This window comes from Notolepis coatsorum, assembly GCF_963971535.1.
Source record: "Notolepis coatsorum genome assembly, contig: SCAFFOLD_1037, whole genome shotgun sequence".
Classification (NCBI taxonomy): Eukaryota; Metazoa; Chordata; class Actinopteri; order Aulopiformes; family Paralepididae; genus Notolepis; species Notolepis coatsorum.
The window spans coordinates 27,501-46,254 of NW_028172799.1; the positions used below are offsets into that span (position 1 = coordinate 27,501).

General features: G+C 43.6%; 1 protein-coding gene across 1 annotated transcript in view; it reads right to left on the bottom strand.

Annotated features, from left to right (window-relative positions):
* Positions 1 to 18,754, bottom strand: part of LOC311247972 (ATPase family gene 2 protein homolog A-like) — a gene marked incomplete at both ends in the record, with an annotated part of 69,145 nt that overhangs the window by 27,480 nt on the left and 22,911 nt on the right. The window contains 2 exon segments of the mRNA XM_084338943.1: positions 16,904 to 17,005; positions 17,007 to 17,114. Of these exon segments, the coding sequence (XP_084195069.1) occupies positions 16,904 to 17,005; positions 17,007 to 17,114 (210 nt within the window).

Genomic DNA, 18,754 nt, shown 5'->3' on the forward strand with positions numbered 1-18,754 from the left:
TGAGTGACACCTTCTCTGCTCTCTCCACAGAGATGGCAACCTCCACCCTCCTCTCAGCCCTTGCAACCTCCTTCGACAAGCTCTGTCCCCTCGTTGAGAAACCTGCCCGCCGTTCCCCACCCAGTCCATGGCTGACAGATCCAGTGAGAGAACAAAGACAGGTCCTGAGAGCAGCTGAAAGGAAGTATAGAAAGTCACGCCTCACTGCTGACATCGACACATATCACAACCTCTTGTTAACATTCTCCAAAACCATTACTAATGCCAAAGCTTCTTTCTTTCACCATAGGATCGAGGCCTCTGCCAAGAATCTTCGCAAACTGCATGCTACCATGTCCTCCCTCCTCACTCCCCCCCCACCCCCCCCTCCCTCATCTTTCTCTGCCGAAGACTTTGCGATCTTCTTTGAGGAAAAAGTGGAGAACATCCGCAGCTCCTTCTCCCAACCCCCACCCATTCCAAATGCTGAATCGAGAACCTCATCCTTCACTCTGTCATCTTTCTCTCCCATTACAGAAGCCGAGACCCTGACACTGGTAACGTCGAACCGTCCGACTACATGCCAGCTGGACCGGCTACCTTCCCCACTCCTCCAGTCCATAGCACCAGACATCCTCCCATTCCTAACTGCAACCATCAACTCCTCACTCAACTCGGGGGTGGTCCCCACCTCCCTAAAACAAGCCAGAGTCACGCCCCTCATAAAAAAACCATCCCTGAACCCTACCGTCATAGGCAACTACCGTCCTGTCTCTCTTCTCTCCTTCCTTTCTAAAACACTTGAACGTGCTGTATCCAACCAACTTACTGCTTATCTCTTACAGAATGACCTCCTAGACCCTAATCAGTCAGGCTTCAGGACTGGTCACTCCACAGAGACAGCCCTCATTGCGGTCACAGAGGCACTTCACTTAGCAAAAGCGAAAGGCCTCTCCTCTGTCCTGATTCTCCTAGATCTATCTGCAGCCTTCGACACAGTCAACCACCAGATCCTCCTCGCGGCCCTCGCAGGAATGGGAGTGGCTGGCTCTGCGCTGACATGGTTGTCATCATACCTCAATGACCGCTCCTACCAAGTGTCATGGAGAGGGACCCTGTCGGCCACCCGCCCCCTGCGGACGGGTGTCCCCCAGGGCTCGGTTTTAGGACCCCTTCTCTTCTCCCTCTACACTAAATCACTGGGTAACATTATCACGTCTCATGGCTTCTCCTACCACTGTTATGCCGACGATACTCAACTCTTCCTCTCCTTCCCTCCCTCAGATATCCACGTCTCTGAGCGGATCTCGGCCTGTCTGTCCGACATCTCCGCCTGGATGACGACCAACCACCTCAAACTGAACCTAAGCAAAACAGAATTGCTCCACCTGCCGGCCAAATCCTCCCCCCTGACCGACCTTTCCATCACAGTCGAGAATGCAGCTGTGACCGCGTCCCCGACCGCCAAGAACCTTGGTGTTGTCCTCGACGACCAGTTGAACTTCTCTGCTCACATCGCAGCGACAACCAGAACCTGCCGATTCCTCCTGAGCAACGTCAGAAGGATACGCCCCTTCCTGACAAAAGAAGCCACCCAACTCCTCGTCCAATCAACAGTCATCTCCCGCCTCGACTACTGCAACGCACTGCTCGCTGGCCTCCCGGCCACTGCCACTAAGCCTCTTCAACTCATTCAGAACGCAGCGGCCCGCCTGATCTCAAACCTACCGAAGTCGGCCCATGTCACCCCACTTCTTAGGGACCTGCACTGGCTCCCCATTGCTGCACGAATCCGCTTCAAGGCCCTTGACCTAGCATACCGTGCGGCAAAGGGAACCGCTCCCGCCTACCTCCGGTCAATGGTCTCTAACTACACACCCTCAAGACCCCTACGCTCTGCATCTTCTGGCCGCCTCAGACCTACTCCTATCCAAGCTCCGGGAGGGTCATCAAAGAGAAGTCGCCTATTCTCAGTCCTTGCCCCACAATGGTGGAATGAACTACCCACCCCAGTTAGGACAGCCGAAACACGTCCAATCTTTCGCCGTCGACTAAAGACTCACTCCTTCAACCATTATCTGAATAAAAAAAAAAAAAAAAAAAAAAAAAAATCTAACCCTAACTAACCATACTGTCATGCACTTGTCCTAATAAACTAACCTACACTGTAGCACTCAACACTTTGATGAACATTGTTACTCAGCTGATAGAGTTGTGCTCTTCCTGATGGCTTGTCGTACAGAACTTGTAAGTCGCTTTGGATAAAAGCGTCAGCTAAATGACTAAATGTAAATGTAAATAGGCAAAAATAAGCATGTGCTTCAGCCTATCCCTTTTTCGGTCATTGAGTTTGGATTGTGTGTGAACTTACTCTGAATATGTACATTTGTGATTTTTTCCTTTTGAAAGTCCACACAAGTGTGTTTTTGATTGATAATGATCTGTAAACAAAGACCGAAAATAAACTATTCATCATCATCATCATCATCATCATCATCATCATCATCATCATCATCATCATCGTCATTTGATTTGATTGGGCTGAGAAAGGCCTCAACTGACCAACACATGAGATCCAACAGAACATGAGATCCAACAGAACATGAGATCCAACAGAACATGAGATCCAACAGAACCAGGTGATCCAACAGAACATGAGATCCAACAGAACATGAGATCCAACAGAACCAGGTGATCCAACAGAACATGAGATCCAACAGAACATGAGATCCAACAGAACATGAGATCCAACAGAACCAGGTGATCCAACAGAACATGAGATCCAACAGAACATGAGATCCAACAGAACCAGGTGATCCAACAGAACATGAGATCCAACAGAACCAGGTGATCCAACAGAACATGAGATCCAACAGAACATGAGATCCAACAGAACCAGGTGATCCAACAGAACCAGGTGATCCAACAGAACCAGGTGATCCAACAGAACCAGGTGATCCAACAGAACATGAGATCCAACAGAACATGAGATCCAACAGAACATGAGATCCAACAGAACCAGGTGATCCAACAGAACATGAGATCCAACAGAACATGAGATCCAACAGAACATGAGATCCAACAGAACCAGGTGATCCAACAGAACATGAGATCCAACAGAACCAGGTGATCCAACAGAACCAGGTGATCCAACAGAACCAGGTGATCCAACAGAACATGAGATCCAACAGAACCAGGTGATCCAACAGAACATGAGATCCAACAGAACATGAGATCCAACAGAACATGAGATCCAACAGAACCAGGTGATCCAACAGAACATGAGATCCAACAGAACATGTGATCCAACAGAACCATGTGATCCAACAGAACCAGGTGATCCAACAGAACCAGGTGATCCAACAGAACCAGGTGATCCAACAGAACATGAGATCCAACAGAACCAGGTGATCCAACAGAACATGAGATCCAACAGAACCAGGTGATCCAACAGAACATGAGATCCAACAGAACCAGGTGATCCAACAGAACCAGGTGATCCAACAGAACATGAGATCCAACAGAACCAGGTGATCCAACAGAACCAGGTGATCCAACAGAACCAGGTGATCCAACAGAACATGAGATCCAACAGAACATGAGATCCAACAGAACCAGGTGATCCAACAGAACATGAGATCCAACAGAACATGAGATCCAACAGAACATGAGATCCAACAGAACATGAGATCTAGTCGGCTTGATATTAGGAGCAAACTCAAGAGAAACCATTTGAACCCGTTCACTGCCACACGACAGCCGGTTAACCCTTTCACTGTGACAATACAGAAGGTTAGCCCTTTACTATCACACAGCCGACGGCGATGCTCCATCATTAGCATCATTAGCTCCGCGGATGATGCTAATGATGGAGCATCGCCGTCGGTTGTGTGATAGTAAAGGGCTAACCTTCTGTCGTGTGGCAGTGAAAGGGTTACAAAGCCGTCGTTCCCTAGATGACACCATGACACCCCGAGGAAGGAAGTGTAGAAAAGTCAACATTTGCCGGCAGCTTAACGAGGCTCGTCGAAAGCTTCTGTCATGCAAAGCGACAAGCTTTCAAATAATATTCGCCGATCGACAATTGGGCAAAAGCTGATCAATCAATTCGGACAGGCGGGGAGTGGGGGGAGGGGGGGTAGTGGGGGGGAGGGGGGCAGACGGAGAGGATGGGACGATGAATGAAGGAGGACAAACATGGGTCAGAGGTCGGACGAGGAGGTCTATAGGGGCCGGACTCAGAGGAGGAAGCCAGCAGTCGGGGTCTGACGACATCGTGACCAGAGGAAATATCTCCCTGCTTCTTCTCAGTCCTGTGTTTGCTCTGTCCCTTTGTGTGCGGGGGGGGGGGGGGGTGAAAGAGAGAGGGGGGGGGGGTGAAAGAGAGGGAGGGGGGGTGAAAGAGAGGGAGGGGGGGTGAAAGAGAGGGGGGGAAGGGGTGAGAGGGGGACAGACAACGGCTCATGTCCCCCTGTCTGTCTGTCTGCCCCCCTTTCACCCCCACATGTCCCCCTGTCTGTCTGTCTGTCTGCCCCCCTTTCACCCCCACATGTCCCCCTGTCTGTCTGTCTGCCCCCCTTTCACCCCCAACATGTCCCCCTGTCTGTCTGTCTGTCTGCCCCCCTTTCACCCCCAACATGTCCCCCTGTCTGTCTGTCTGTCTGCCCCCCTTTCAGCCCCACATGTCCCCCTGTCTGTCTGCCCCCCTTTCACCCCCACATGTCCCTGTCTGTCTGTCTGCCCCCCTTTCACCCCCACATGTCCCTGTCTGTCTGTCTGCCCCCCTTTCACCCCCACATGTCCCTGTCTGTCTGTCTGCCCCCCTTTCACCCCCACATGTCCCCATGCCTGTCTGTCTGCCCCCCTTTCACCCCCACATGTCCCCCTGTCTGTCTGTCTGCCCCCCTTTCACCCCCACATGTCCCTGTCTGTCTGTCTGCCCCCCTTTCACCCCCACATGTCCCCCTGTCTGTCTGTCTGCCCCCCTTTCACCCCCACATGTCCCTGTCTGTCTGTCTGCCCCCCTTTCACCCCCACATGTCCCTGTCTGTCTGTCTGCCCCCCTTTCACCCCCACATGTCCCTGTCTGTCTGTCTGCCCCCCTTTCACCCCCACATGTCCCCCTGTCTGTCTGTCTGCCCCCCTTTCACCCCCACATGTCCCCCTGTCTGTCTGTCTGCCCCCCTTTCACCCCCACATGTCCCTGTCTGTCTGTCTGTCTGCCCCCCTTTCACCCCCACATGTCCCTGTCTGTCTGTCTGTCTGCCCCCCTTTCACCCCCACATGTCCCTGTCTGTCTGCCCCCCTTTCACCCCCACATGTCCCTGTCTGTCTGTCTGTCTGCCCCCCTTTCACCCCCACATGTCCCTGTCTGTCTGTCTGCCCCCCTTTCACCCCCACATGTCCCCCTGTCTGTCTGCCCCCCTTTCACCCCCACATGTCCCTGTCTGTCTGTCTGTCTGCCCCCCTTTCACCCCCACATGTCCCTGTCTGTCTGTCTGCCCCCCTTTCACCCCCACATGTCCCCCTGTCTGTCTGTCTGCCCCCCTTTCACCCACACATGTCCCCCTGTCTGTCTGCCCCCCTTTCACCCCCACATGTCCCTGTCTGTCTGTCTGTCTGCCCCCCTTTCACCCCCACATGTCCCTGTCTGTCTGTCTGTCTGCCCCCCTTTCACCCCCACATGTCCCTGTCTGTCTGTCTGCCCCCCTTTCACCCCCACATGTCCCTGTCTGTCTGCCCCCCTTTCACCCCCACATGTCCCCCTGTCTGTCTGCCCCCCTTTCAGCCCAACATGTCCCTGTCTGTCTGTCTGTCTGCCCCCCTTTCACCCCCACATGTCCCTGTCTGTCTGTCTGCCCCCCTTTCACCCCCACATGTCCCCCTGTCTGTCTGTCTGTCTGCCCCCCTTTCACCCCCACATGTCCCCCTGTCTGTCTGCAGTGCTTGTCTATATATTATACTATATCCAATATATAGTATAGTTGAAAGTGAATTGAAAGATATGTTCTAGGTAAAGTTATATAAGATATGTTCTAGGTGCTAAAGATATGTTCTAGGTGCTAAAGATATGTTCTAGGTGCTAAAGATATGTTCTAGGTGCTAAAGATATGTTCTAGGTGCTAAAGATATGTTCTAGGTGCTAAAGATATGTTCTAGGTGCTAAAGATATGGTATATGGCAAAAAACAAAAAAATCTAACCCTAACTAACCTTACTGTCATGCACTTCCTAATAAACTAACCTACACTGTAACACTCAACACTTTATGAACATTGTTACTCAGCTGATAGAGTTGTGCTCTTCCTGATGACTTGTCGTACAGAACCTGTAAGTCGCTTTGGATAAAAGCGTCAGCTAACTGACTAAATGTAAATGTAAATGTATGTTTATGTTTATGTTTATTTAGGATCCCCATTAGCTTTTGCACTTGACAAAAGCTATTCTTCCTGGTGTTATAGGTGCTAAAGATATGTTATAGGTGCGGCTAGGTGGTGTAGTGGGCAAGGCACTCGCCACCAGTGTGGAGACGCTAGGATTCGCGTGTTCGAATCCAGCTCTCCACATTGTTTTCAGTTTAGCTGGTCGTCCGCAGTAATACACATTGGCCGTATTACGGGGAGGGAAAACTGAAGGGTGGGGATCGAACGTTGTGGACAGCGACTCCTACAGGTCGGTTGGTGCGCCTGCGCAGTAGAATCAGGAAGTGTCGGGGGCAGCGTGAGCCTCCCACGCGTTACTCCTCGCCACTGAGAGATCGAGCTGCGCAGGTGAAAAGATGCGACTGCTGTTACCTCAAGTACCGGAGGGGACTTGTGCTATGTATGACTTAGTCCACATTGCAGCCGGCTTGTGGGAGGCAAGAAACAGCGTTCGTGACAGGGGAGGGTTGAATTGGATGATACGAAATTGGGATGGGAGAAAATATAGAAAAATGGGAGAAAAAGTGGATCAAAAAAAAAGATATGTTATAGGTACAGTTATATAAGATATGGTATAGGTGCTAAAGATATGTTATAGGTATAGGTACAGTTATATAAGATATGGTATAGGTGCTAAAGATATGTTATAGGTATAGGTACAGTTATATAAGATATGGTATAGGTGCTAAAGATATGTTATAGGTATAGGTACAGTTATATAAGATATGGTATAGGTGCTAAAGATATGTTCTAGGTATAGGTACAGTTATATAAGATATGGTATAGGTGCTAAAGATATGTTCTAGGTACAGGTACAGTTATATAAGATATGGTATAGGTGCTAAAGATATGTTATAGGTACAGGTACAGTTATATAAGATATGGTATAGGTGCTAAAGATATGTTATAGGTACAGGTACAGTTATAAAAGATATGTTATAGGTACAGTTATATAAGATATGGTATAGGTGCTAAACTGTAAGATCAGTGTGTGACTCGCACCTAAACGTATATCACGCCATACCAACCTTATGCATACTGCACCCGTGTATACTGTATACTTACTTACTCAGTATATTTATAGTAATGCAAATATAACAGAGAGGGCATACAGACCCACATCTGCACCTTGATTTACACTGCCTACTTAGATAGATAGATGGATAGATGGATAGATGGATAGATGGATAGATGGATAGATGGATAGATGGATAGATGGATAGATGGATAGATGGATAGATGGATAGATGGATAGATGGATAGATGGATAGATAGATAGATAGATAGATCGACCCCCTGGGCCTCGAGTTCCCCCGCTGACAACCTTCGTCGTTGACAGTCACAACACCAGGCTCACCAAACACAGACGCAGAACGTGTGGTGTGGGAGCCGCTCGACAGCACAGCATTCTCATAGACAGACCCAGGCCTAGCCAGCAACTGGGTCTCAGCCCCTGTCCCCATGAGAAGCGAAACGTGGGGCCGCTTGCGCTTCGCTGAAGGCACGCTGCCCGCAGCCAAAGGGAACAAATCAGAGCCCTGTGTCCCGTAGCGTAGCGGGGGGGAGTGACCGGAGAGCGAGCTAGACACAGCTAGACGGCGACGTTTTTTTTAGGGCGTGCCCATCTAATATAGCCGATCCCTCGGCCGCCAAGGCTGTCGGCCTTGTTTTTTTTTCCATTATTTTTATGCCATTTTTGGATGAAAGGCACAGGTACAGGCATACAATGCACATGAAACATAATTTTTTAAATTCTTTTCCAACTACAAGCATTGGCTTGCCCCTTGCCTCATTTAAAATAAAAATCCTACCCCCAAACCCCTGCACCAACCACCGTTGACAAAAAATAATAATAATAATACGCCCCAACCCACCCCGTCATAGGCCTGAAAAGAAAAAGAATTGAGCAAATATAGTAGAGGTCCTAACTTGATAGAGAATATGGTTCCAGCTATCTATTGTTTGATAGTTTGCACCATTTAATCTAGCTGTAGAAAGCTCCATTGTTACAACATCAGCTGTTTCCAGTGATTAAAGGGCAGAGAATGTGGAGCTTGCCATCGCAGTGCCAAATCTTTTTTTGCAGCGGTACTTCCTGCCACCAAAATCGTCTCTGAACAATACTTAAAGCTAAAGAATCATCATCATTAAGGAGAAATAATTTGGGACAACAGGGAATGTGTTTTTGTAATACTTTAGATAGATACTTAGTTATCTGTTCCCAGAAACTTTTGACTGTGGGGCATTCCCACATCATATGTGTAAAAGAAGTGTACAGTTTGGTGAAATAGCACGTCTCATTCTATAAGCTTTCTGGGGGGTTAAATATGTTTTATGGACAAAATTGAAATTAATCTGCTGATGATTTGGGTTTCGTGATGCCATAATAATATTTCCCCAAACGCTGGTCCAATTGATAGATTGATGGTGTTCTAATCCCAATTCTGTGCTCCACGATTGGATAACGGGTATTAACAAAGTACATCTTTGTGATAGATCTTTATAAATTATAGAAACTTGACCTTTGGACAGACCTGCAGTTTTTTTTAGAGAAAGTAACTAAGGGGTGAGTAGTTGGTTTGGTCCATGGAACTCCATAGGCTCGCATTGCCGAACGGAGCTGTAAATATAAAAAAAATTAGGTGCCAGGTAAGTTATATGACTCTTTCAGATCTGAGAATGATCTTAAACCATTGTCATCCATAACATCGGCAAGTACATGAATGCCACAATTGGAAAAGAAAATATTATTTTTACCATATTTATGAAATTTTGACCTAGTCCCATATGTTTCAGTACAGCCCAAAGATAGATCCACTCCAGACGGTCAAAGGCCTTTTCTGCGTCAACAGAGAGAACAGCTGACGACACTTTAGCATGAAAGGCGGAGTTGACAATGTGAAGGAGACGTCGCAAATTATCAGACGAAAGTATTTTTTTAACAAAACCACTTTGATCTGGGTGAATCAGTTTAGGTAAGAACTTTTCAAGACGGCAAGATAATACTTTAGAAAATAGTTTGGCATCTGTATTAATTAAAGAAATAGGGCGCCAATTAGAACACTGGTTTGGATCTTTACCTTTTTTTTTTTATAAAAGAGAGATTAGGGACATATTCACGTCTCTCCCTAAGGAGCCTTTAGATATGGATATATTAATCATTTCAAGTAGTAGTGGGCCTAAAACGTCCCAGAACCTCAAATAAAATTCAGGGGGAATGCCATCCCACCCTGGAGACTTGCCTTTATTCATAGTTTCCAGAGATGTTTTGAGTTCTTGTAATGATATAGGAGCACCCCTTAAACTTGATTCAACTGGTGACAAAACAGAGAGGTTAAGGCCACTTAAAAAAGATTCAATCTCTTCCGAGGAGCGCTCGCCTTCTGTAGTATATAAATCATTATAAAATTTAGCAAATCTTGTATTGATTAATTTTGGATCTGTAAGCAGCTCACCATTTTCTGATGTAACAGTAGTAATATTTCCTACAAGATCACTATTGCGTAGTTTGTTGGCCAGCATTTGACTCGGTCGACTACCATGAAAGTATTGATTTACTCTACCTTTATGGATGGAGGATTCGGCTCTTTTCCTGATAAGATCGTTTAGTTCACTCTTAACATTGGCTAGTGTGGCGGCAGTCTGCTGAGAGTAATGCCTCTGTTGAGATAGGTCCAAGGTAGACAGCATGGTTTCTAATTCCGATATTCGTTTTAGCTGAGATTTATTAAGACTTGAAGAGAAAGTAATAGCATTATTTCTGACAAAGCCTTTAGTGGCGTCCCAAAGTATCCTGAAAACATCCACAGAGTTATTATTAATCAATAAAGATTGGGCTAGCTCAGACTGAAATTGCTCACAGAATGCTGGATTATCCAAAAAGAGCAGTTAAAGCGCCATCTGGTGGCCTTTTTCTTAGCCTGGCTGAATTGAAATTGACAGAAATAGGCATGCTTGAAACTTGAAACTTGAAACTTGATCTGATAAACTCATAGGTCGGATTTCAAATTTGTTGACATCTGAAAATAAGGATGCTGATATTAACACTTTGGCTGCCATGGGTTAAATTCATTATCAACCGTAGGTTGCCGGCTCTATTTGTCTATAGAGAAAGTCCCCTTCTTTGCAGGGCTATAACTTTTTAAATTCTATTGCTACATTGCCATTATTAGGGCCCATTCAAAGTCCTATATGTATTGTTCATTGTGTAGCAACGTTAAACTTTTTCATTCACATATTCATAGTAAAGTATGGTCTAATGTATAAGTATGTTTTCATCTCTTTCTGCAGCTTTCTCCAGAACGTGATCTATAGCCCCAAATACATTATATTGATGATGCAATACAGTTTTATGGCAGCGTTATACCAATCATCTAATGTGGGTCAAATGTTGATAATAGCAGTTAGTATCGAAGACGGTAACTTTACACGCTAAAACTCACCCCAGTCTCCGCGCGCCGTTGGGCGATCATCGTAGAGTAGAAATGTTATCATTATGGGATGTAGATTTACCCGGTCCATCTCCAGCTTGTATAATGGTATATAAGTCCAAATCATGTTGTTTATCGAGTTATTGGCAATCGATCGCTATGTAGTGTGTCGAGATCGAGTCCCGGGACCTATTAGCGAGTGCCCGGAAGTAATACGGCCGTCCAGCACAACCTCTACGGCACTTCCTGTTAAGCGATTGCGCCGATCGGCCACCAGATGGCGCTCCTGAACCGCCAGAGAGCTCAGTGGGTCCTCCTGGTGGATCTCAGGCCAGCGGAGGGGACATATGAATCCGATCCCAGATTTTTGAAATATTGATATTAAAGACGCTGTAAAGCGTCTTCGGCAACTTGAGCATGGCCGGGAATGACGTGTTTAAGCGTTTCCCGGCACCCAAAGTGTTAAAACTAAATCAATACGGGAAAATGATAGATGTCTATTCGAGAAAAAGGTATACTCCCTGTTGCCTGGATTATGAACCCGCCAAATATAAATCAGATTAAAGTCAGATAGCAAGTGCTTTAAAGCGTTTGTCGAGCGAGCATTATGATTAACTGCTTTAGATTTATCCCAGGTATGATCCAAAACAGAATTCATATCTGACCCAATACTCAACTGGAAATCAGCTAGTTCCATTAGTACTTTATTCAATGATTGAAAAAAGTCTGGTTCATAACAGTTGGGTGCATAGACATTAATAAACGCAATTCTTTTACCATTATGAATACATTTTAGAAAAGCTATACTTCCTTTTTGATCACTGCCTTTGCCTATGATGGTAATTTTGCATTTTTTATCAATGATTATAGCAACCCCTTTGGTTTTATTCAAAGCTGAAGCAGAAGAAGCCACTTTATAACGCTGATTTTCTAATTTGTGCATATCTCTTTCAAGCAAGTGCGTTTCTTGTAACATGGCAATTTCAACTCGATTTCTTGATATAGTATCAAGACAGCTAGCCCTTTTAATGGAATTGATAAGACCTTTAACGTTCCATGAAAAAATAGCTAAAGACGACATTTATAATATGAAGTAAAATAATTCAAAAGTATATGAATCTGTACTAATAGATAACCTAAATTTGGTCTTTGTTGACGAGATGCCCAAAGTACGAACATAAAAAGAAGAAAAAAGGCCCATATAACCCACCCCATCTTAAAAAAAAAAAGTATGTAAGAATATTAAAAAAACAGGGGTGCTCCAGTAGCACACCATGTACCGCGCTGCGTCGCGGAATACCGTACTGCGTCACGGACCTGGTTGACTCCGAGTTCGATTCCCGGACTCGCCGTCATTTGCCGAATGTCTTCCCCTGCTCTCTGTCCCGTTTCACCCTACATCTGTCGGTCATGCTTGACCAGAAAAGCGATAAACGTTAAAAAAAAATGAAGTTTAAAAAAAAAAAAAAATATAGTAAAAAAACAGTACAAAAAAACTAAAAGAACAAAAAAAACAAAACAAGAAAAAACAAAGGTGATTGGTGCCCCTCCCACGTAGATCCTCCCCACCCCGTATATCTAACACAGGGTTGTGACCTAGCTGCAAAAGGAAGCTCATCTCCTCATGTCCCAGTTGGTGGCTGTGTGCTGGTCGGCTCTCTGTGCAATTGGAGTAAACAGTATTGATTAACAGGTGTCTGAGCAACTATTCAGTTTGAACATATCTTTATGACATTTGTCAAATTGATGAAAAGAATGTTAAAAAACGTTGTGTTTAACCAATTAATAAGTAGACTTAGATAGCTTAACTATGTCCCTCTGCACAGAGAGGCCCCGCAGAACTGCACCACCCAGATTAATCCTATGATGGACTATGCAGATGGATAGGTTAAATAAAAATAAAAAAAATGAAAAGAATAACTGAAGAAAAAATAAATATGAAGAGCAACAGGTAAAATAAAAGGGATATTGGCCAAAAGTATGAAAATTACTTTAACATTGTTGGTATCACCATTAAATAATTAGTGTTTTTGAGTGAAAGTAAAAACAAATAAGAAACAGCAATAATAAGTAGTACTGATAATATCGCCTATAGTAGCATTTTATTTAACCATCAAAAGATGGTGAATATGAATGTGTGATATTGTCTATATCATCTGTTAAGTATTATAGTAAACTATAGTAAGTTTAGTCTGAGGAGAATTTTAGTAATGGAAAACAAATAATGAAACGAGAAAAACAAGAAGAAAACAAGTAGTTAATAATAATAATAATAATACTAATAATAACAAAGAAGGTAGTAATATACACGTTAGACTCACTCCCCTACCTATACAAAAAAAAAGAAAAAAAAGGCTGTCGGCCTGTCTTATAACACTGAGTCGATGCGTATTCGAGCTGAGGGCACGCTGAATATAGTCAATAGGGACCAGCTGCAGCGCCGGAGAATCCTGGCCGTAGCTGGAGGCTACAGTATAGGGTCCAGCTGCAGCGCCGGAGAATCCTGACCGTAGCTGGAGGCTACAGTATAGGGTCCAGCTGCAGCTCCGGAGAATCCTGGCCGTAGCTGGAGGCTACTCAGTACACACAGACAGTGGAGCTGGTTGCATATAGCGAGCATTTAGACTTGTTGCGTGGTGGCGATGTCTCGCAGATAATACAACTACAAGTATGATTATATAATATATATATTTTATTAAAAAAAGAATTATATAAAATAATTTTTATTTTTTTTAATCAAAAACAATCGATATAAATAATGGTAAAATTGTTATTAAAAAATGTGCCCCTAAAAAATATTTTTTGCCCCTAAATTTCTCATTTAGGGGCAAGTGTGCCCCTAGTGAAAAAGCTTAGCGTACAGCCCTGGGAGTGCACTGCTACTTCCGTGTTGGAAACAAAAAGAGGAAGGTTGAGTGTGACCATGTCCGGCGTCATATAGTGGGACGCGGGGGCGTGGCCTGGTCACGTGCATGTGAGTGCATTTGTTTGTTTCGTGTGCACAATATGTGCAAGGAGATAAGAGGTTATCTCATAATGGCGAAGAGCGAGACGCGATTGCCAGTATGATAATATAACAAAGCCCCTAGACCAGCGTTTCCCAAACTCTGGGTCGCGACCCAAAATGGGTCGCGGACCCGTTTTTATTGGGTCGCCAACAAAAAGTAAAAAAAATAAAAAAATATAAATCAATTTTTTTTTTTTTTTTTTCATAAAAAAGCTGTAGATGTGTTGATTCCGTTTGGCACCACATACTTATGTGAATCTGGGTTTTCTACTCTAGCATACCTGAAAAACAAATACAGAAACAGACTAAATGCTCAGCATGACCTCAGAATAGCACTTTTCAACCAGCCACATACCTCTCATTAGATTTCATTGTGCCATAGATGAAATATTATACCCTTTCTATCATGATGTCAGGTCAGTAGAATTTTTAAATAAGTCAGTACAAATTAATCAGAATGTTGCTCAATGTTGGGGTTTAAGGTTGAGGGACGGAGGGGGGGGGGGTAAGAAATGGAGAGTTGAAAAAGGGGTGAGAAATAGAAAGGAGAGTAGAACATGTTTGTTTTTAAAAGTGTTACAAAATTGTATGTATATGTTATGAGGTGGTGAGCAACTTAACATTACACTCTGATTATTGCTGTGATGTACTTTTATAATTAAATAAATACATTTCATATACATTTGAAATTCATGGTTTGTTGTGTTCTTTATCAGGAGTTTATAAATGTATGTTATGGCAATTCATGATGTATTTTTGTAAGTTTGGATCCCGGGGAAACACCAAATTTCTCTTTTGGGTCTCGAGCTGAAAAAGTTTGGGAACCCCTGCCCTAGACCCATCTTTTGTTTTAATTTTCTCACTAGGGCATTTTTGTTTACCTTTCTTCTTGCCAGATCTGTTATTAATTTGTCATCTTATGTACGTGATGTCAATTATGTATATATTGTAAGTAGGGCTGTACCGAATGCTTCGAAGCTTCGATCATAATGTTGACATTCGAATTCTAAATAAACATTTGATTTTTTTTTGTGTCTATTCAATCTGTTTCAACCAATGGGGGTTTTCTTCACAGTTGCAGTTAAAGATTAGGATACACTAATATTATACTATAAGACGTCACCATCACTTTCATACCAACCGTGCCCTTATTGGATTATTTATGTTTTTGATTTGATTTGAAATCTTTATTTCGAACATGTAAATGAATACAAACAAAATAAATAACTAAACAAAATCAAAACATAACTCAAACAAAATAAATAACTAAACAAAAGCAAAACATAACTCAATTTACATGTTCGAAAAGGAGTAGGAAGAAGTATACACTTATTAATCCTACCCCTTTTATGTTGACGAAACTGATGAGTTATATTCATTAAAGAAAGTTGATTTAATAAAAGAAAAATACTCATTTAATCAGATTAATCACTTTATTCAAATTGAGTATTTAATAAAAAAAAATATATATATATACTTCAATCTAGGGCTGACCTTCGAAGCTTTTTTTGGCAATCGAAGCTTCGGGGGCGAGCTTCGATTTTAATTCGAAGCTTCGAAAAAAAAAACAAAAAAAACAAAAAAAAAAGAAAAAAAATCATTTTTCTTTTATTTATTTTTTTAATTTTAATTTTATTTTTTATCTTATGTTGTGGGACTTGTACAGCACTTTCATAAACTTTGTTGTTTTTAAATGTGCTCTATAAATAAAGTGGGTTGGATTAATTAATTAAGTAGCCCCTTTCGTGACTGAGCCAACAAGGTTTCACTCGGCTGTGTGATTTAATTCAAGGTGGATCGCTGTTGTCGTTTGAACAACTTCAGATTTCATGGGAACTACCAATCCCCCAAATCAAGAATGTTTAAGATGAATGAAGTAAGATTTTGATTATTTGAAATATGGCCTGTGTAGACTAAACTATGCACAGAATTATGTGAGTCTACAAGGTCCGGATTCTACATGGTCCGGCAATGTAGACCTTGTAGACTCCACTACAGACCAATTATCAGTGAATGTTCATGCATTTTTAAGAAGGGCAACTTCCACAAAAAAACTAAGAACTCACCAAAACATCTCAGTAGCACCTTATCTAAATTTTATTTCCTATTTTGTTTATTCATCCCAGTATCTTTCTTTCTTATGTGTGGAATTCTACAAGGCATGTAGGTGTATATGTATTTGAGGATGATATCCTTCAAACAGGCAATAGTGATGATATAATTTGGGCAGTGCTGAACTGGGTTACTTTCCTCCACACACACACACACACACACACACACACACACACACACACACACACACGCACACACACACACACACACACACACATATTTAGTCATTTAGCTGACGCTTTTATCCAAAGCGACTTACAAGTTCTGTACGACAAGACAGCAAGAAGGGTACGACTCTTATCAGCTGAGTAACAATGTTTATCAAAGTGTTGCGTGTTACAGTGTAGGTTAGTTTATTAGGACAAGTGCATGACAGGTTAGTCACGGTTAGATTTTTTTTTCTTTTTTTTTTTTAATCATTTCAGATAATGGTTGAAGAAGTGAGTCTTTAGTCGACGGCGAAAGATTGGACGGGATTCGGCTGTCCTAACTGGGATGGGTAGTTCTCACACACACACACACACACACACACACACACACAGCGAAGTAAAAAAATAATAAAAAAAAAAAAAATGATTTTTTTTTTTTTTTTTTTTTTTTTAACTTCGATTTTTTTTTTAATGTTCGAAGCTTGTGCCATCGAACGAAGCTTCGAAGCTTCGAAGTATTTAAGACAGCCCTACTTCAATCGAAGCTTTGAATGTTAAAAGATGACATTGGGTACAACAGCCCTGCTTGTAAGTCTGACCAGAGCTCTTGGTCACTTTCTGGTCAGACGCTCCTGTGTCTCTGATGATAAACTGATCCTACTCTTTCTATGGCCATGGAAACAGATAGTAAACTATGTTCTATTTTTTATACATGTGTGCACATGTGACTCATGTGTTTCACTGTTTGGCTGATAAAAAAAATGCCACAATATGTTTATTCCACGTAATAATACAAGCAGCTCACCTTGATGGCCAGGAAGTTGAGCTGGCTCTCGTTGGCCAGGGCCTTGGCGATCATGGTCTTGGAGCAGCCGGGGGGCCCGTACAGCAGGACCCCGCGGGGGGGGCTGGATGCCCATGCGGGTGAAGGCCTCAGGGTGCTTCAGGGGCCACTCAACCGCCTGCTTCAGCTTCAGCTTCACATCCTCCATCCCACCGATGTCAGACCAGCGGACCTAGAAGAAGGGGAGCAAAGGGAAGAGAGGTTCATTCCAATGTCTCTAAGGGAGAGGGAGGGAGAGAGGGAGAGAGAGAGAGAGAGAGAGAGGGGGGGGGAGAGAGAGAGGGAGAGAGAGAGAGAGAGAGAGAGAGAGAGAGAGAGAGAGAGAGGAGAGAGAGAGAGAGGAGGGGGGGAGAGAGAGAGAGAGGGAGAGAGAGAGAGAGAGAGAGAGAGAGAGGAGAGAGAGAGAGAGAGAGAGAGAGAGAGAGAGAGAGAGAGGAAGAGAGAGAGAGAGAGAGAGAGAGAGAGGGAGAGGGAGAGGGAGAGAGAGAGAGAGAGAGAGAGAGAGAGGAGAGAGAGAGAGAGAGAGAGAGGGAGAGAGAAGACGAGAGAGAGAGAGAGAGAGGAAGGGGAATAACATGCTTTGCATCCTCGCCATTCCTGTATACCCCACATCGCGCTAAAAACCTTAACTAATGTTAGCTGCTAACGCTAACAAGTCTCTCTCTCTCTCCCTCTGTATCTCTCTCTCTCTCTCTGTATCTCTCTCTCTCCCTCTCTCTCTCTGTTCTCTCTCTCTCCCTCTAAATTCAATTCAATTCAATTCAAATGGCTTTATTGGCATGACGTACTTCTACATGTTGCCAAAGCAATATTAAACATAAACATGGATTACAAACAGATAGTACATACAAAATATCATCGTAAAATAAAACATCAAATAGTATGGCATAAACATGTCAGGTGACTGTCACTCACTGTCCCTCAGTCTGTGGCAGGCAGCAACATAGGCTGCTGCTAGCTCACAGCTTGTTGAGTCCTCTCCTAGTAGGACTGGTAGTTTTCCTGTATCTGGTAGTGCAAGAAAACCTTTAGTTATTAGTTCAATTTTTTTTAAATGCGTTTCTCTAATATATTTGTATTTTTCACATTTGGTGAGGAAGTGCAACTCAGTTTCAGGCTCACTGAGGATGCAATGACAGCACAGCCTTTGCTCTGCAGGAAGCCAGGTTTTCCTGTGCCTCCCCTTTTCAACAGCGAGGCTGTGCTCACTCAGTCTGTATTTTGTCAAGGTTCTTTTTAGTTGTTGATCAGTCACCATGCTCAAATAATCTGCTATGGTGTACTGTCGATTTAGAGCCAGATAGCACTGCATTTTGCTCTGTGCTTTTGTTTGTGTTTTCCAATAGGTGATGTAGTTTTGTTTTAGCTGTGTAGTAATTTGATTTATTCTGATTGGTGATGTGTTCTGTTCCTGGGGTGTGTTAAGAGAGCAGGTTTGTGGACTCAGCCTTAGGACCAGCTGGGTAAGGGGGTTCCTGATGCTCCTCAGCTCTTGGCACTGCAGGGCTTGATAATGGTACGAGAGGGGGTCACTTCGTTTTAGGTGTGTCCAAAAGTTAATTGCTCTTTTTTGTATTTTTAGTATTAGTGGGTAACGGCCTAATTCTGCCCTGCTGCATCATTGTTTGTAGTTTTCCTCTGGACATGTAGGATAATCTTACAGAACTCTGCATGCAGGGTCTCAATGGGGTGTTTTGTCCCATTGGGTAAAGTCTTGTTTTGTAAGTGGACCCCACACCTCACTGCCATAGAGTGCAATTGGTTCAATAACACATTAAATTAATTTTAACCAGATTCGAATTGGTATTTCTG